General features: G+C 39.6%; 1 protein-coding gene across 22 annotated transcripts in view; it reads right to left on the bottom strand.

Annotated features, from left to right (window-relative positions):
* Positions 1-21169, bottom strand: part of LOC113545745 (receptor-type tyrosine-protein phosphatase delta) — a 370010-nt gene that overhangs the window by 82686 nt on the left and 266155 nt on the right. For all 22 annotated transcript variants that reach the window (XM_026945226.3, XM_053230763.1, XM_053230771.1 and 19 more), the window contains 2 exons: positions 14308-14453; positions 12196-12337 (listed from right to left, as the gene is read on the bottom strand). In XM_026945226.3, coding sequence (XP_026801027.1) covers positions 12196-12337; positions 14308-14453 — 288 coding nt within the window. The remainder of the gene's footprint in view (positions 1-12195; positions 12338-14307; positions 14454-21169) is intronic.

The following is a 21169-nucleotide window of genomic DNA, read 5'->3' as shown; positions in this document are numbered from 1 at the left end:
CCTTACTTCAGTCCTCCGGCTAAGAAACACAGACGTGACTGAACAACAGAAGCAGGACAGGACAAGACGGAGCGACAGAGATGACGGAGATGGATTCTTCACTGACGCCTCGTCAGCCTATCCAGCCTTGCTGCGATTTCACGGTGGATTAGAAGAAGCTCACGTGTCTCCTCAGGATGGGATGCTTTACATGCCACAGGACCAAACTAGATGACCTTTGACCTTGGCAGGAACAGCCGTAAGGGATTAGGAGCTGGATCAGGGCTGATATGGAAAACATTTAAGGAACAGAGACTTTCTCCATCTTGTACAAATTAGTTACATAAGGAATAATGGGGCAAAGTGTTTTATTTCTGTTATACCTCAGCAATTTTAAAATAAATTATAGTGTGTCATGTCATCATTTTTATCTGTTTATAGTTACATTTAATGTTGTGGAACATTCAAAACAAGTTAGATCTTCTTCTATTATCTGCTGCACTTATCTTTCAGTCAAAAGATACACGATACACACTTTACCTGGATTAACATTACGGATAATTAATTGTACAATATTTAAAAATAATATATAATGCTTTATTTTGCTGTGGGAGAAGGGAGATGTGTATAATGTTGTGCATGTATATGTTTTTCTGAGATAAATATCATTTTAACTTTTGTATATCTGTACTGCGAGTGAGCAGGACAAGGTAGGAGGAAGCAGCTAAATCCAGACAGCTCGTCTCGAAGGCTAGATCTCAGCGCTGAGATTTGCACGCACTGCACGCTATATAAAGATTGGATCAAATCTAGTACAGCTAGTGTGGAGTATCCTACAGTAGTATTATTGCAGTTACCATTTATCAAGGATAAATACAAAAAAAAAGTCCTCAGCTGCACCGTAATATTTAAGTATGCATGGTTTAATAAGTGGATCACATGCTCCTGAGTTGTGCAGATGTCTGAAGCAGTGAGCTGACTGAATGTGAAGAAAACTTTCTTGCTGAAAAAACTTTTTTTTTGCTTGGAGCAATTCATTTAGCTTTGCACCAAATACATTCAGATGAACTGAGAGATTAGAAATGCGCAAGAGGAAACTGAAAGCAAGACGGCAAGGCTGTGCTCTTTTTTCTTTAAAAAAAAACAACAGCTAATTATTACGTAACCAAGCACAGTTATGTACGTTTTCGTTGCTACGTATTTCAGTCAATAGGAACACACTGTTTAATGAATGATGGCTATTTTGAGAAATAGTGCATGAAACTGTAAATTTAGACTGAAATAATAATAGTTAATAAAACACACACACAAAACTTACTTTCCCTCTCTGAAATCTGTTCCTGAAATTAGTTCTCACAACTCCTGCTCTTTGAACGCCCACAGTTTTAGAGCTAAGATGCTAATTCTGAGCGAACGTGGCATTAATTTGTGCAAATTGCCTGGTCTATGCAGTGTAGATGGAGTGTTTCCAGCGACAGGCTGAATTGCGTCTCACCTCTGTTGGCCTCGGGCTCTGGGAGCGTGAGTGCTGAAATTGTGTCCCTTCATTAATGATCTCAATGCATCAGAGCTGACAAGGAGTGTAAGGGTTCGGCTCCCGAATATACGCCGCAAATTATTCTCACTCGGAGAGGGAGAGAGAGGGGGGAAATTACAGAATAAGGTAAAGAAACAGAAAATCCACCGAAACAGGGTGAGAGGAAGAGAGCAAAAGTGAGATAATGAAAGAGAAAATGGGAGCAACTAAGAAGCATGAATACGAGGAAATCAGAAAGAGAGAAAGTGAAAGGAAGGAGGATGCAAAGGAGTGAATGAGAAAAGTGTAAGAGGAAGGAAGAGAGAATAAGAGAGAAAGAGAATGAAAGGATGAGAAGATAAGAAAAGGAAAGACAGTGTAAAGATAAGAATAAAGATGTAATGAAGGAAATAATGAGAGAGAGAATGACAGAAAAACCGAGAAATAAGACAAAATAAGGCACATTAAGAATGGGACACGGAGATAAAAAAGTGACAAAAAATAAGAAAATGAAAAAAATCTGATAAAAAAATGACAAGAAATGACAAAAAAGTGTGTGTGTGTGTGTGTGTGTGTGTGTGTGTGAGTGATGACATCCTCCTCTCCTAGCTGAAGCTTGTGTCCTCTGTAAGTCTTCCTGAGGTTTCGTAATTAATTTCCGTGTTTTATTTGATGGTAAAGCGGCTCCGATGCCAGATATGATGCTGAGTGTCGCAGCAGCAATCAGCTCTTCATTTTCTGCTTTATTTCCCAAATCCACCTTCACAGGCCACACACCTGCACACACAGTGCTCAGAGTGGCATAACGGTCAGACTCTGGCTGAATTACTAAAATGATGCTAATAAAACGCCTCGAGGAGTTCACATTATCTTAACACTGGGGTTAATGGCAGAACTTTTTCGCCATAACTCATACAATAAAGTATGAAAAGTCTGAGGATAATATCGAGAACTTCAGTTTCTTCAGTTATTTCTTCAGAGGCCACGCCTCCTTTAAAGGACAAACAGTCAGAGAGGCCACGCCTCCACTATGACTAAGAGGCTCAGATGCCACACGTCTTTTATGGGGACTGATATGCACAGAGGTCACACCTTCTTCAATGGACTGACAGGTACAAAGCCACGCCCCTTCACTGAGACTGACACACAAAGGCCACTTCTCTATTTCGCTGTAATGGCTGTGAGATCTCTGGAAGAGTGCGCCAGGTCGTCAAACCCTCCTCATGATCATGCTGACAGAGTCACAGATGGAAGCATCTCTTTGGAACTAAGCGATAAGCTGATGCTCCTAGACACTTTCATGCTCGTCTCTCTATTTCTCTCTCTCTTTCCCCTTACCCCATCTTTCAGTCATTCTCTCTGTCTCTCTATACCTCCGTCTCTAATCCTGTCTGCCTGTATGCCTCTCTACTCTCTATCTATCTACTTTTTATTCTTTCTCTCAGCCCATCTGTCTCTATGTCTCTCTCTCTTCCTTTATCCATCCTTTTTTAATCACATGCCTGTATCTCTCCCTCCCTCTTCATTTTTATCCCTACAACCCTGTATTACTTTTCCACCCTGGTTTCTAGCTTCTTCTTCTCCTCCTCTCTGTCCCTCTCTCCCTCTCTCTCTGAGACATCGCATTACGTGAAGGAACTCATGCTTGTGGCGTGAAATATATCGCTACATCTTTCACAGATCTGTGTCGACCTCCCTCTACCCTATGCACACACAGACACATGGCTATGTGTGGTGTGTGTGTGTGTGTGTGTGTGTGTGTGTATACATCCCAGGGGCTCAGATCAAATAGATGGATAAAGAGAGGGATAAAAAGAGTGAGATGAGGCCAACTGGTCTGAGGCAGTGCCAGAGAACACAGATAGACTGACATGAAGGATTTCATCTTGGTGATAACCGAAAGAGAGAGAATGCAAGAAAAAAAGAGAGAAAGCAAGTGAAAGAAGCTGTAGCTCTGTCCACTGACTGGATCTCTGCATGCTCTGTCCCTTTTCATCACTCTCTCTATCTCTGAATACACACTTGTCCAAACCATTGTGTGTTTTCATATGTCTGCTTTCTGTTTCCATATATTTTCCGATTTTTGAAGACATATTTTGCTCAGACTTATATGAGATGACTAATACAGAAGAAGCAAAAAAGCTACTTCATAAGACTCTGAGCTGTTTGCTTTGCGGTGTGTGTGTGTGTGTGTTGTTAGCTATGTCCTGTTATAACACTCTGTCCCCTTGCATTCTTTCCCCTTGAGGAAAGCAGACATTAGGAAATAAATACAGTATTCCAGGCGATGGATAAACTTAACCAAACGTCTTTAGTTAAAGATGTCACTTCTGTTTGAAGGATGTGGTCCAAAGTTCCTGAATATTTAAAGCACGATGTTTAAACAGAAACCAGCTCATTGCAAACTGTAATAATTTTTACACAAGACTTTTTAACCGTCTGATGACCTACAGTCAGGCTTTGAAACCTGCGTGAAGGCAGAATATTTTGCAATGCTCTTTAAAGTGCCACGTTTCCTTTTCTTTGTTGTCATATTTTTGCTAACCAACACTGAGTTTGAGAAAGGATCTATAGAAATAAATCTATATCTATAAAATGGATTTACCTCAATCAGAGAGAACAAAGCCCATTTTCTTAACATCACACTCCCTCATTAGCTGTAGTGTGACCTACTAAAGTCAAAGCCCAAATCCATCTACCACCCTTAAGGGTTTTTTTGGTTTGTCCAACTGAGGGAAAATTCTCATTCAAGCAGAACCCTTTCAGAAAGCTAAGAAAGCTAAAAACAAGCCACTCATGTTTGTCACTTAAGGATGTGGCCTAAGTTATGAGAACAGCAGTACCTTTGCATTTATTCTAGTTATTGATAGTTAGCTGAGTGCTGAACCTTCACTGATCCCACCTAAAAACACCAAAAACAAACACTTCCTTTATTTAAAAAAAAAAAAACATTTTTCTGACCGACATGAGCTCTGGCTTTACTCTACATCAAACCCTTCCCCAGGTATTCACTATAATGAGTTCTAAAGGAAAAGGAGGTGTGATCCACCTGAATTCAGCCATGCCAATAAATAATTAAAGGCCAAGAGAATGTACGCAGTGGGAGAGATTGCTCATGGCTGAAGTGATGCTAGACAGAGTGCATATCTTCATCCTGAGCAGCACAGAGGAGCAAGATTACATCATCCCCAGTGCTGCCATTAAACAAAGAAAAGTTTGTCCAAGTGAGCTGGACCTGGCTTCCCAGGCTGCAATATTGTGGGAATGACATCATGCACTATGTCCAGTTTCTGAGGGGAAATTTAGCTTTTTTTGGAAAACAGATCAGAAGACTGCAAAGGTGGTGCTTTTGGTGTATTGTGTGTACAGGCCAAGACCGGTCTAAACAAGAGACTGTTTTTTAAAGATGCTGGGAATAGTTTTTGGTATTGAACTTGCACTTTTCCTCTTGACTGTAGACAAAGAACAGAATCAGTAATGTTGTTCTAGAAAGGTCCATGATACTACTTCTTGAAGAAACATTGATGGTTTCATACGTAGACAAAAATATTATTTTTTAAAACCAAAAATTTTAAATGCATGTAACACAAAGTAGAAGACAAAAGTGTGTACTCAAAGCATGTTTCTTTGGTTGATAAAAGTAATAGTCATCAGTATACCAGACAGGGGCATAACCCAAGGGACCAGGAACTGAGGGAACCAAGCAAGAGATCGAACCAGACAGGAAGTTTAAGTACCAGCAGGAATAAGCTGGGGATGCAAAATGTAATGGGTTAATGGAGGAAGAATAGAAGGAGGCTTCTGTATCAAGTCAACACGTTCTGTAGTTACATCAGACGTCATGACTTCCGAGAGTCACAATCCAGCCTTTTAGTTTCAAGTGGATCTCTATCTTTAATCAAACTTACACCTCTGATCCAACTCAAATTCCCATTCATCATTGGTGCCTTGTTCTATGCAATGTTTCATTATAATTCTGCTCCTTCTTCTGGTGAACTTTCCTTCAAGAGCATCATTAGCTCAATTCAGAGTGGTGGAGTGGAAAATGAGCGGTGTGGCCTGGATGGCACTCTTCTCCTCTGAACCCTCTCGACTCTTCAGCTGGGTGTGATAATTCACCACTTTTTGACTTGTGACCCCAACCCATACAAGAGAGGACAAACTCCGAGTCTCTGATCACAATAAACCGCCTACACAGTGCAATCACCATGTCCCACTTCAGAGAGATTAGTAGGTACAGATCAGTGGAGAACTTGGAAAAGATCACTGAAGGTTTCTCAGAGGAATGCTACACTGGAAATTTAGGAAATATTCTGGAGAAAGTCAAAGACACTTGCCAGAACTAGAATGTCAAATTTAGATTCTGAAGGAACAGCATTGCAGTTTGGTGATTTTTCTTGCTGTAATGACCCTAGCTCATCTTGTGAAGTGTTCGGCAATTAGCTGATGAGTAAAATCAGGAGAAACACTAAAGTTTTGCGGTGAATTGAATCAGCCCTTCAGAACACTAGCTAACATTTTACAGATTACCTCTCTGAATGAGAACAATAAGATAATAACGTTGTTTTGTTTTGTTTTTTTCAATTCAAGAGAGAATTGAAAAAAATTGCCTGTTGAGTTAACAACACTTTATAGCTGGTATAACATAACATTACCAACATTAAATGGAAATAGCAATGGATACAAGTGCAGCTTGTTCATAAATAAATTAGAAAACGTTAGCTTTATCAAACTGCTGTGCTGTAAAAGGAATGAACACTTCAGGACTTGCTGTGCTGTTGTAAAAAATGTCATAAATATTGCAGAGATTTTAAGTATCTAATGAGACATCACATCTAAATATGGCAAGACACTACAAATTTGATGAGAATATAAAAAAAATCACAAAATTACAATCACTCTGATTGCTCAGCTGAGATTCTCCGACTCTCTTGAAGCTGTCAATAGATGCAGCAGATGTTTCTCTATGATAATGAACAAAGTCTATCTTTCCAGCCTGCATAGTAATATTTAGCGCAACACTGCTGTTGTATCCACTTATCCGTTAGCTAAATCATATCTGACGCTGTACTCACACACAATGATTCATTTCCTTTATTAATAACAGTCAGGGGAAATTTTGGTCTAGGCAGAGATCTATAAAGTCAGAGCTGATTAGGTTCGATCATTTTAATTATGGAAATAAATAACCAGCCATTATCTGTTCTGTTACTGAGTACCATGCAGCCCAGGCTGTGAGTAATGAAAAAAGCGGTGCTTTCTATAGAGAAATAAATAAATAAATAAATAAATTGCACAAGAGGTTGCAAAAAAACCAGCACAAAAGCAGCAAAATGCCAATGGACTTCCTTTCGAACCAGAAGGGCCAACTTCCCCCTCAGCAGCTGTACATGCTGACTTGGACACTTTACTGATTCAATGCTTTTCATACTTTGAGGCTCCGTAAAGGCAGAGCTCACCTGGGTGGGTAGATAAGTCCGTAAATGAGCACAGTTTGGAGACAAACAGGCTCTTTGGCAAATTCTGTGGGTCCTGGCATCTACAGAGCTGAAGGATAAACCACAGTGCTTGGTACTCTGTGAGCTTGGGATATTTCCAGGCTGTGTAATTTTACAAAGGTTTTCATGCAGAGAGTTGAAACTCACTTTGGTGAACATGCAGCACTGAGGCAGTGGTCTATTCAGGCATGAATTTGAACACTTCAGCAGTGCCTTTGTTTTCTTGTCAGCATTGCGGCAAGAGGAACAGATTCATGTGGATTTACTGAAGAAAGGTAAGGGGGGATTAGAAAGGAGTCCAGTTCACTTCAGGTGATAACTGGTATACCTCAAGGGTCTGTTCTTGGTCCTGTCCTCTTCTTGTTCTTCACCAATCTTTGGAAATCATTATTTGGTTTCACAACTTCTTTTACCACTGCTACGTAGCTGGCATCCTAATCCTGAGGTTAACCCACACTAGGCACATTTCTCATCACTCATCAACTAAACCTAAACCTTGACCTAAACCTAGGCCATCCCTACCCTTACCCCTAGCTCAACCCTGGCCCTAACCCTAGCAAACCTTAATACTAAAACTAAACCTAGCCTAACCCCAAACCTAGGCAATCCCTAAATCAACTTCTGCCTAACCCTAATCCTAAAACTAAACCTAGGCCAACCATGGACCTAGGCCAACCCCAAACCAGACCCTATTCCATGCCCAGCCCTACACATAGGCCAACCCAAAGCCAACCCTAACCCCTGCCCATCCCTAAACCTAGGCCATATGTGAAGGACCACCATTTTCAAAGACAGAGCTTCTTGTCATCCCGATGAGTCGCTTGATTCAATAAATCACCTTTAAGCTCAGCTTGTCTCTGTTATTACTACGAAGGTGTCCAATTATTAAGCTACACTACATTATATGGCCAAAAGTATGTGGACACCTGACCATCACACCCATATGTTAGCCTTCCCCAAACTGTTGCCATAAATATGGATGGACCATATACTGTGTCCACATACTTTTGTCCATACAGTGTATATTAAATGTGAAGGACCATGTCTGACAAGGACAGTAGGGCCAAAACGAGACTCTAGGATCTAGATACCATGATCTTGAAGTTCACATGGTCCAGAGACAAACATTTCCTGTGTGGGATGTGTCTCAGCAGGGCTGCACTGTCTTAGCTAGCTTTATTCAGCTGCTCTGGGAGTTACAGTAGAGTGTAAAATAAAGTCATAACCAGCCAAAGATGATGAACGGAAAGCCAGATGGTCTCCTGACTTTGACACACACTCTCAGGTTACTACATTCTCCCCAAAGCGTGGGAAGACTGAACTAGGGGAAAATTTACGATGTCTATTGAATGACAAAAAGCTACCAAATGCAAATATATGGTTAGAGTATCACTGCAGCTTCTGTTGCTTTTAAGGGGGGGCATATTTTTAAGGTTCAAAGAACTAGCTCTACAGCAGAAAGACTCTAATCTCTTTTAATCATGGCATTAGCTGCAGCTGCTGTTGAGAGTGTGTGTGCCAACGGATTAAACGCTGAATCCTGCCTAAAATTTCCCAACATATGTTGGAGGTTATAGATATGGCTGTGTTACTTCTGTTCAGTCATACCAAAATTCTCATAAAAGATGTCCAATTCAGTCTGAGGAAGCTGGAGTAGGTCTGTTCTCTTTTAAAAACTCATGCAAGTAGATTCAGAGTGGACTTCATTATACTTCCATCAAAGCACTTAACGCAAATGAATTCTGTGAGTCTGCTAGTTCATCACTAATGGCGTTCCTCATCATCCCCTATCCCGGCAGCATGCTAATAACCCAGTGGCGCATTTTCTCCTCCCAGCCTTCGTCGCTTCTCTTGTAATGATGCAACTGCATCAATTGGCTTTGTTCCCTATAGGATCCTCCTATATGGCTGACACTTGCATGGGGCTTCTTGCACAGGACTGAGCTGACTTACTGTGACAGCCAACTTATTACTGAGTAAGTCTGTATTAGTGGCCTTTATTATTTGAACTACATTTACTGCAAATCTAAACGGTGTGGGATAGATTAGGAGTTTGTTATTCTTGCACATAAGATCCATGAAGAGCAGTCTTGTAAAACCTTTCACTCAAAGTACCTTAAAGCCACAGAAATCTGAGCATATCTTTGTACATACAAAGTGCGGGCTACTTTTAAGTCTGTGCTAATAAAACCCAGTGGTTAGTGTAACAGATTCAATCCCAGATGGTTAAATTTCCCCTTGCGCTTTTATACATGATATAAAAGCAGACAACAGGTGAATGTCTGTTGAATTAACATTAATGTAGGCTCTGGCTATGTTCTCTGAGGTCCAGTAGCAGGAGGAATGGGACCTTTGAGCAATCAGGGGTTAGTCTCCAAAGAACTGCTACAGACAGAGTTTCCTATGAACGAGGCAACAAAGAAAGGTCAAAGATGAGAGAAAGAGAAAAATGCAGAACAAGAGGAGAGAGACCAAATGAAAGCTCGAAGAAGACAAAAACAGAAGGAAATAGGAGGTGAGAGATTGAAGAGAGAGGAAAACAAAAGGGTGGAAACAGCAATTTGCCCACAGAAATTACTTGAGGAAAGTGCAGCTCAGAAAAGAAAAGAGGATACGATCTATGCCAGAGAACATCATTTCACGCTACTGCCACCACCGGGCTCCATTACTCAGCGCTAGAGCGAGGGAGACAGAGAAAAATAGGGGTGGAGAGCAAAAAAATGAGCTCTTGTTTTGTTTTACGTATTATCCATTGAGGAAATGACCTTGTTCATGCTCATTACCAACCCGTTCCACCCCTCTGAATGGAACGATCCGGAGAGCCAACAGATTTGGCCAAGTGGGAGCATTTATGAATAAGACATGACCTCCTTCCCACGGAAGACACAAACCACTTCTGTTTCACACTGGACACGGACAAGACAGGGACTGTCTTTATGCTTTGTAGGATTCAGAGTGCACTTTACTGAGATCTAGATAGATTTTCTTACCCGTGACACTCAATACAAACAAATAATAACCATCAGATATAAACTGACGTTATATAAGAACTAAAATTTCCCAATGTACATTCAAGCAGCCTACATTAAAATAGCTTCTCAAGCCAAGGGGTGCAACACACGAAATTGCCAACACACCTTTTTTTTTTTCCTTTGTCTAATTAACCCCATTTTGTCTCTTTGCCATGACTGCAAAATTATAACACAAAAGACCCAATGAAATCCATCCTGGTTGGTTATGGTTGGTTGTCACGAGTTACAGTTTGGTGAATAGCAAAATGAAGAGTGAAAGTGGTGAGCATTCACGACTCAACCGTGTTCCCGCTGTCTCATATCTCAGGGCAAAATTAATATTGGTTTTGTCTAATTATGCATGTGCAGCTAGTTCATTGCCTACTGGCTAGATATTGGGTAATTAGTACTCTGTTCTCCACTTCCATTCAAATAAAATGTGATTAAATATCGGTTCAGGGCATTCCAGTGGTTGGTAATTTGCTGAGATGGTGCATGTGTGTGTATGTGTGAATGTTTCAGGAGTAGATCTACTGTCTTGTTGCACTGCCATTGGACTTTATCATGGAATACTGTGCACAGCAAAGTCACTCAGTGTCAGCCTTAATTCGTGCACACACTCTTTTATATTGAATGAACTGCATAGGAATATTGTTGAATTTTTACATAGATATTGCTTCATTTCAAATCCAATGTGCTGGAGAACAGAGCTGGACCTATATCAATTGTCATCACCCATACACTTATAGATGTGTGGATCTGCAGCATACAGGAGATGAATGGTAAAAAATCACAGTTGTTGAGCCGTATGATAAATGTGTTTGTGTCACTTTAGTGCCTTTAATGCCGTGATGATCTGTTCTATACAGATGTGAGAGGCGCATTCAGTACTAACTCATTTTCTGAGTAATTTTTCAGTCTTCTGGTGCTATGTAGAGGACTCCCTCCTCTATATTCCCTCTCTCGCGCTCTCTCTCTCTCACACACAAACCTCTTCTACTTTATCTTTCTGTCTTCACTCTTTATCTCCTTGTCTCCCTCCAGTCTGGAATGCTGCGCTTTAATTTAAACTCCTATTCTTCCCTTTCCACAAGTACAATACGAGTACTCCAGAGACAGTCAGTGCTAGAAGACCACAATGCCAGGATTCACTCTGAAATTGTGACAGCAGAAACCGGAAAAAAGAAGATGGCAGGATTTAGGCGTTTTGACTACTCAAGCTGGCACGATTTCCCCCAAAACCCTTCACTACACAGACTCAGAGACTGCATGAAAGTTCTTTGTAAATGTGCCATAAAATTAGATTACTGATCCAAAAGAAAGTAGTGAGAAGAAACAAATGTGCCTGCTAATAATGAGAATACTAATCACAAATCACTATGTCCTTGACTCTGAGGCTTGAAATATAGCAGACGTTGATAAATTGGTGAATGGAGCAGAGTCAAGAATTAAAATCTTGCATGTTTTCCAGAAAATAAATTTCTGGAGTTAAAACACACGCTCGTTTTGTTTGTCCAATAATGGCTACTATAACAATGCTAACCCCATGCAAAGCAGCTATGGGATTTTGGTAATGGAAAACTGTAGTGTTAATTTAACACAAAAGAAAAAAAAGGCCAGTGTGTTGTGTGAACAACACTTGACTGGCAAAAAATGTCTACTAATAAATAATATAATAAATAATTAATAAAGAATAATAAATAATTTTAAGGGTTTCTATATATACAGAGTTTATCTAGGTAAACAAGCTTGACCTAACAGAAAACAAGTATGGTCTCTTCTTTCTCAAAAAAAACAAACTAAATAAATAAATAAAAAAAGGGGGAAGAACTGCCAATTATTAAGTCACACCATTTTTTCTGCTCACAGCTGCAAAAAACAAAGTAGCTATTCTTCTGTACAAAATCACACCAAGACAAATGATTTCCCCATGCAAACTTAAAAAAAAAATAGAGTGATGAGAGTCTAATGTCACTGCTGTTTTAATCAGGAATCTATGTATCATCAGTTGGTGTAGATATATTACGCAACCACATGTAGTGTTAATTTGGCCAAATAAGCAGAACATTGCATGGATAAAGACAAATAACAACAACAGAGACAGTCATCTTACCTGCTCATGCTGGTGGGACAGAAGGGTAAAAGTTAACCTTTTGTGTTCTTTTTAAAATTTCAGTTGCACAAAACCTACCACGTAAGACAGTGAGGCGCGTGGTGGCGCTAATCTCTCCAACACTGTTAGAGGCCACGCATTCGTAAATGGCTTCATCCCGTGGGGTGCGCAAGGGCTGGATTCTCAGCACCGAGCCGGAGCCATCGTCAAACTCTATCACCTGCAGGTACGAGAGGCAGAATATGTTATGGGAGTTTTCTTTTTGTTCACAGTTGATCAGAGGGAAAAACACACACAAACACATTACTGACTGGATTTTCTACAAACTGATAACACATACACATATCTCAAAATATAATCCAAGAGAGGGGAGGATATGATAAAGAATTAATATGGAAAATTAATATGGAAAAAATAGATGGAAGGTTAAATCAGGAAAAAAAAATGGTGGGGAAATTTTTTTGGGACTATGTTTGGGCACAATCCGTCATTTATGTAGCGTCCGAACATTTCTGTATTTTCTGGACATGTACAGTTTTTGCCATTTAGCAGGTGGTGTGATGTACATTATAATCTTATATTAAAAAAGATTAGATTATTTTACATAATTCTAATATACATATTATGTTCATGTTTTTGTGGTAGGACTTCTGCTACAGAGGTTTATCACAAATTAATACTAATTAAGCCTAAAGATCCAATTATTACTGTTATTACAATGTTTCAGCATAAACATTGCTATATAATAGATTATACGATATAGATTAAATGAATAGACTACATTAAATAATTCATATATTGATTTTAACTGATCTACTGATTTTACAGATGTTTGAGATGTTTGGGGGTGTGTCTCATCCTCTGGTGCGACTTGTTGTCCAGAAAATATGGCACATTTGCAGATGGGAGTTTATAATTTAATATAACAATGTAAACTGCTCTATAAAATGTGTCTCTGCCTTTCTTTTTGTTTCCTTCAACAAAATATGTTTCAATACAAGAAGAACCTGCTTTGCCACTTTAGATTAAAAATTGGAAATGTGTTCCACTGTTTTTGTGACATTTATTGAGATGGAGCTCATTCCATTTTAACTGAAGTAAGACAATACAAATACAAACAGTAAGCTGAATAACAGACATCGGATATTTGGTATTATTTTAACAGGATGCTGATATGAAAGACAAAATGCAGCACTAATGGACAGACGAGACAAGGAACGTGTACTGACATGGCGCTGTTTGTAGCACAGCTGTACTGATGTATGCTGGAGATGAAAGTCAGAAAGATCCTGGACTCACTTTTATAGTGTAAGCACATTAAAAATCATGTAGTGGAAGTCCTCTGTCTACCACACATAGTGACTGTTACACACAGCCTGAATGATAATGTGTCCTGGATAAGCCGATCCAAACAGCGGCATGTCATAGCAAAGCTTCCTCGCTCCATTCTCAGAAAAAGAGAGGGCACAGACAGGAAGTTGCTGGCCTTCTGAAAGGAAATGACTTTCATGAAGAAGGCAAAGTGAGTGCTGGAATAGCATGAGGATTCAGGATGGTGGTGAAGTTAGTCTATTTATCTGGCGTGTTAGCATGCAGAGCATACACCCATGGCAGTGCAATGAACTCTGATAAGATTAGATTTCTGTTGGTGTTAGACAGCAGCGCCCGACCAGGGCTGTCCCCTTAAACGATAATACGCTGCAAACCGTTGCGAGCAGAACGATGACAGTGAAAATGCCGCAGCGACACACACACACACACACACACATTAATGGGAATCTTATCAGTGTCCTCGTGTGATGGGTTGCTTTATCATGGATAGCAGAAGTACAGATTAAAAGAAATAAATCAAAATGCTTCAGCCAAATAAGAGAGCCAAGGCGCATACTGCGGAGCAAAAGAAATGCATCTGAAAAGCAATGAGGAAGCAGGAACCAATGAACCATTTGCAGTTCGCAGCCAAATGCAAAACCATGAGAGCTAAGCATCGAGGTCAAGGCTTTGAAAGTGTAAATATTTTTCTCTTTTACATCAAAAACCTTTGCACCTTTTACTCTGGCACTACTAGCCACATGCCAGTTTTTTCTTTCGTTACTGGTTAAGGTGTTAATACTAGAATTAGAGATAGTGTGGTATGGCCTGACACATTTTTTTGTTGAGCATTTTACGTAAAAACAATACACCTGGTACCTCAAATCTCTGGTTGCTCACTCTCTTCCCCTTCTTGTTCCAAACAATTTTGGGTCGCGGGTCACCTGTGGCCTGGCAAACGAAGGAAGCGACGCCGCCTTGCACTCCCGTTTGGTCGCTGGGGGTCCTTAAAAACTTTGGTGGTGCTGGGAAAGACAGAGCGAGAGAGATTATTAATAAGGTATAGATCATGGTTGTCAGAGTGGTGCAACTAAAGCAAAACCCAAAAAAGCAGCTTTTCATGTTACCAGCCATAAAGAATGAAACCTTAAAAGAACAGTTTTACCTCTTTACTGCTATTAAGAGCAACAGCAGCAGGGATATATGCATATGTGAGAAAGAATAACTACAAGGTTTAAAAGACTTGACCATATTGCCAGGGGTTGTTAAGCAAAACACCATCGGTTACATTTATTCACAAAGGTCAGTTTGTGCTGGGTCAACAGAGGAAACAGGTCACCACACATGCCTACGTTGATTAGCTTGTCTTTGTTAAAAGCTAACCTCGCAGTTCATGTGTTAACACTGACACAGTAACCTGACAGCATAGACACCCAACAGCTAACATCACTACTTGTCTCACTTACTACTGTTTCACATGGGAGAACTCTTAACTGGTCCACTCTTGCTTATTAGCTAACATACAACACCCTCCTTTATTAACATTTAGACAACATCTTCCTTTATTAACATTTACGAGTGAGCTAAAGTACTATTTAGCAGCTAAGCACAATCTTTGTCCTGTCATAGCCCTTAGCACGTTGTGTTAGCACTGCACAATTAACCTATCAGGATGCTTCTCAGGACTTACTGTATATACTTTAAATAGAAAATAATCTTGGAATGGAAAGTGAATTCCTTAAACTGAATCTCAAAGACCACCAAATCATATAAAATTTTAATGGCAGTTCTTAGCACAGGGAGCAGTGTTAGCACGGTGCTGCTTGTTGTAGTGCTTAGCGCAGTGGGACTTATTAGCCTTTGGCCTGCATGGTGTTGGAGTGACTCATTTCCTGGTCACACATTGCTCGTGTCTCTTTCCCTGCAGGGTCTGGAGATGCTCTTGTTCACTCCATGCTTCACTGATGCCAAAGCTCATTTCTACCCGGAATATATGGGAATAAGGAAAGAGTGCTGTTCCATGCCCAGTTATTTGGCCTTTGGAGCTGAATAAATAGGATTAAATAGATAAGAGGGCTGAATTCGTTTCAGGACTTTTAAACCCCGTAATCCCAACACAACATTAGCTTATATACACACCAGTAAACCAATGTTTAGGGCTAGTGTGCTGTAAACATATAGAATTATAAGATTCTCCTCATTCTTTCATTCTGACTCATCAGTGCTTTCAGGTTATAAAAACAACAACCATGTGAACAGCCTTTGTTGGTGATTGTTGGTATGTGATGGTAAAGGTTGACGTTTGTTGGTGTTTAATGGTGGATTATGGCATATGGAAGTCATGGCGATTCTGAATGCTGGTCAAAGTCCTTCTAGTAAAGTCTTTCCACTTGGCTGCCATTTTGGAATGCTCCAGGGAATTTCTTACAAGGTCACGCTTCTATCTACGTGAATGAGCAGAGATCCATGCACTAAAAACAGATCAACAAGATGACCTTTTGAACAAGGATTTGAAATAGCTGTTGTAATCTGACAAAAATGGCGAACACAACATGTCCTGGATACCATGCAGTATAACATGATAGGCCGTGTGTTTTCTGGTAACATCTTAACCAACAAGACAATTGGCTCTCTTTACTCGACAGGTGGGACTTACGTGACACAGAGCTCTGCGCTGACCGTTTGGAGTTGAAGTTGGTGTACTATAGTAAATGTCAGTGTTTAATGCTGAACGTTGGTGTTTCATGGTGAATGTCAGTATTTGATGGTGAATGTTGCTGTTTTGTGGTAAACGTCAGTGTTTGATGGTGAACGTTGGTGTCTCATGCTAAATGTCAGTTTGATTGTGAATTATTAGAATTATTAGATGGTCTTATTAATGTCTCAACTGAATGAAGCTATAAAGCCCCTAATTACTGCTTACTGAAAGCTCCAGGAAAGAAATCTTATTTTTAATTTTATAAGAACCAAGTAAACAGACATAACAGTGAAGGTTAATACAATTAGTGTCTGAACATCAACATGGGAAACTGGTGTGTTTGTAGCTATCATTTGCACTTTCTAAGCTCTTGAAACTAAAATTGGTCTTTCATGAAGTGAAGTGAAGTATGTGCACATGCAGAAGTGGTATGCTAAAAATGCAGGACTGAAGAGAGAAAGGGAGAGAGACATAGACAGTGACAGGGAGTGTGAGTAAAAGGGAGAAATGTAAACAGCAGTTTAATCACCCTTTCTCCCGACAAAATTCTGAGCTCTGAACCTGTCTTTCAATTGGCTCTCAATTTTGTGTGTGTGTGTGTGTGTGTATGTATGGAGACAGTAAATGAACCTGGCAGGCCTGGTAAGAGGTGAAGGAGGACACAATCTACCACTAGAGGATGTCAGAGAGAGAGAGAGAAAGAGAAAGAGAGAGAGAGAGAGAGAGAGAGAGAGAGACTAGGCAGCTGGGCTTCAAGTAAGTAATATACACACACACACACGACAGGTGAGCTTCCACAGTCTAATGTGTCACAAACCGAGGCTGTGCCACACTGATTGCCTCAGACACGAGCGTGTGTGTGTGCGTGAGTAAGAGCGTGTGTGTTTTGACTCCTCATCCCTGCCGTGTCGCTGTCTGAACGGGATGATGGGTAATTGATATGCTGCGGGTTTGTTTGCTCAGGAGCGACTCGGCTGCAGTCGCGCACGCACCGCCGTCGGCCATGAGAAATCGCACAATGGGAGATGATTGAGGCGTGACTGCGGGAAAATGGTGTTTTCATAGAGCTGTGGCAGCCATTTTCAACCAGCACCATCAATCAGAGGAACACAAACACTGCGCACATTAACAATAGCACCCAATTACGTAGAGCGCGATAGTATGGTGTTTACTTCTCTTTTCTTCCTAAAATCTTATGTAATGGCGCTCAAATCATAAATATATAGTTTTTTCTTACATGGCGGTTCGTGTGAATAGATAAATGATACATCAGGGCCTCTTTGGGAGATGAGTATATATTGTGTAGGCTGCATGTTAGCATGCTAACACTAACAAAAAGATGGAGTAGATCTGAGACAGTCCGTTCAACACAAAGAACTTGGAGCTTTTGCTTTCGCTGCTTTAAACCAATAAGGAAGCATGATGTGAAGGAAACTAACCAATCACTAAGGGTAGGGTTGGGATAAGTGTGTGACAGGTTCATTTAGTTTGTAGATTTATTTTCTGGAACTTTCTATAGCCAGAAACATGCCAGGGTTTGATTTGTGTGGACAGATGTGTTTAAGGTTAAAGTTTAGTGCCAGGATATACTGTAGGTTAGCATATATGTGGTGTGTCTATTGTGTATATGTGTGGGTCTATAATTAGATTGGTGCATCACTATGGCAACCAGGGGATTAATGAGGAATGATGGGAATTTATAGATTGCTTTTCTCTCTCTCTTGTAGTCAATCTTATATATGAAATAATTTTTCAAATCCTATTCTTAAAGCAAAAAACAGTGGATTGTCCCATATCCCATGTTATACTTTTGTATGTTTGTTGTTTGCTAAAACTTTTTGGCTAAATGTGTCACTTGAAGGGCAAAAAAAAACCTTAAATGGTTCTGAATATACATGTAATTTATTGCATATTTTTATTTGTATTCATTTATCTTTTTTATTTTTAACATATATGCCAAATTTCTAATTAAACAAAAAGAAAAGAACGAAATCTGTGTTCTAAAATGATTTTACAGTACACTAAAGCTAACTATTTTCAACAGACACTCACTGGAATCCCTATTTTTCTGTGGGTGAATCTCAAATGAAGTTCTACTGTGTAATGTAGTGTGCTACCTATTAGGGTCTAAAACACTTATATGTAGGGTACAACACACAACTGAGGGCAAAATACAGAAGGGTGTCAGTGCAATTTGATTCAGTTTGCACCTGTCAATTTGCACCCGCCACTTCAGCAGTGACAACTGAGTCTGCAAATTAATACAACTGAAGTTCAGGAATTAAATTTGTAAAATACTGTTTCTGCAAATGAAGACAAAGATTCTATCATTCTTTAAGCATGAATAATGAGTAAATGTACCTAAAGTATGCCTTTAGACAATGAGAATTTTCCTGAATATAATGCTAACTGCAGTAAAGTTGGTTTCATATTAGATATTCGGTGCAATTTCACACCTCTGATAGCAAGAGCATTTGAATATCTTTGAAAAGGTTTTGAGTCTTTGAAAAGGTTTTCATTCACATTTACTTCTTTAACAAAATAATTGCACATTTAAATTAGTAGCTTTTATTTGGGATCTTAGTAAATCAGGGCTTTAGTGTGGCTATTGCTAATGTTTGTGAAAGTTTAATATTAATATTCAACAGCATTAAAATATTAAACCTTTTAAATAATTGAAATGCAATTTGTAAAGAAATGTGTATATCGCCTCTGTCTCTCTCCTCTCAGACATTATTGTCTCTCTCACACATACGCACACCCACACTCTCTCTCTCTCTCACACACACACTCTCTTGCACTCTCAATACTACCTTTCTATCACTGTATCTCTCTGTACTTCAAAGTATGTTTGTCTCCATGTGTAAATTTGTTCAGTCCTCGCAGGAGTCTTTCTTGATGTTTAACAGTAATCTGTACAACATCTATCCAGAGCTGAATGGGTAAGATCAAAGATCAGAGTTAAATCTGCACTCACGGCATTGTGGGTAAGAGCAAATCACTACTTAAAAGCTTATAGACATGACGAGAAGACGGAAATCGCTTTTTGCTAAGAGAGAGAGATTTAATGCGGTAACAAAACAATGTGGAGAAGAAGTGCTTTATGGTGTGTAGGACGTTTTTGTACTATGTGTGTGAGTGTGTTTGTGTGTGTGTGTGTGTGTGTGTGTGTGAAGGTTGTCCGTCCAATCCGTAATCCTTCTGGCTGGGTTGACTTTAATCTACCTGCAGTAATACGCAGGCTAGCGGCGTTAATCCATGTCTAAGCCTGCACCCACCTCTAAATGAAAAGTGGAAATCCTGAAAAAGGCTGGTGATGTTGATGAGTACACACTAATTAAAACACACATGAAAACATATACTAGCAGTTTCTAGTCACTTGTCATCAGTCACTCTTACTCTCTCTTGCTCTGTATCTGAACTCCTCCAATCGTGTCGCTGTAGCCAAGAGACTGACGCAAAGCATTATGGGAGATTACCCAGTCCCTATTCCATCCACTTCCACAGTAGTCCGGAAAATCACTTGCTTTTTTTCATACAAAGAATTTCTGGATCCTATTAGAGGAAGTGACTTTGCCCTGCAGAGGTTTAAACTTGTCCACCTACTTACTCCAACATCTGAGAAAGATTAAGGCTGCTCACTGACTCAGAGTGTGTGTTTTTCTAATTAAGTTCTCACTTTAAGCTGCCTGACTGTGAGTGTACACAGTGTTTATTATAGCTTTATTATATGATGCTCACAGGAAACAACCCGGAATAGCAGCGTGGATAAAGTGTTTAGGTTTAAATGTGTGAAGTAGACCAGTATACATGATTTCATTTTACAAAGGTTCTTTCAAAAAATAATTTCAGGCATAGTTACTGTTAAAACTGCCCACTGCCTTTGTTCTGGAATGATCTTTTTCACCTTACACCTTCAGAAAATTTTTACAAGAGTTGAAGACTTGCGAACCAAACCAACCACTGACTATACGACTTAGGATAGTCTTATTAATATTTATTTACATTTTTCAAATTTTCCTAGAGCAGCATTAGCTCTTCAGTATACAATGTCTTAATGCTAGACCAGGTTAGCTAACTATATAAGCAAATGTTAACTAGCTTTCATTACTGCAAATAGGCTCATGTTAAGTTGAACAGGGGTTCTGGAGTCTCTAAGAAGGTCTGCGATGGGAGGATTGACACCATGTACAACACACACTATAGGCTAAGCTTGAGTACAGTGGTCTGACTTTGGTGGAATGACTTTGTTTTACAGAAAATTTCTATGACTAAATATCATATTAATATTCAACTAAACTTGCCTCTCCTGACTTGGAACTTGAACTGGGACTTGCCTCTCATGATTCGGGACTTGACTTGGGACTTACCTGTCTTGATTTGGGACATGACTGACCTGACTTGGAACTTGACTTAGGACTTTCCTGTCCAAACTTGGGACTAGACTTGGGCCTAGACCGTTCTGACTTGGAACTTGACTTGGGATGTGATTTGGGACTTGATTTGGAACTTGAATGCCAAGATTTCAGACTTACTTATGACTTGCATAACAATGACTGGGTCCCACCTCTGCTTGTTATAATATCTTATAATTTCTATTAATTTTATTTCTATTAAATAGCAGTAAATTACAAAGAAATAACAGAGAAAAAAAAGAGGCTGGTGAGAAAATGACTGTTTACAGCTGCTATAACGTAAGTGACAACAGGAACTAACTTGTTTAATGGATGTTCCACATTGTTCTTGTTCATTATTTAGTAAATAAATGGTTATAAAATCAAATTACTGTGGTGTAAGAGGAATAAAACAGTTCAGGGTGTGCTGTTATTGAAAAACAATCAACTTCAGGGTGTCATTAGTGACTCCGCTTCATGTCGGGCAACATCCCAATGATTATTTTCCTATAACAGCATGCCCTGTCATGGTTTATTGCTTATATAATAAAATCACACCATATTAGGGTTTGTTTATTTCATTTTTTCCACTGTGGTTCTTGGACCCAAACCAACCAGTTGCAAGCATTTTTTAAGTACAAAAATATTA

This window comes from Pangasianodon hypophthalmus, chromosome 28 (genome assembly GCF_027358585.1).
Source record: "Pangasianodon hypophthalmus isolate fPanHyp1 chromosome 28, fPanHyp1.pri, whole genome shotgun sequence".
Lineage (NCBI taxonomy): Eukaryota > Metazoa > Chordata > Actinopteri > Siluriformes > Pangasiidae > Pangasianodon > Pangasianodon hypophthalmus.
Note: the sequence above shows the minus strand (reverse complement) of the source record. Positions and strands in the feature narration are given on the sequence as shown.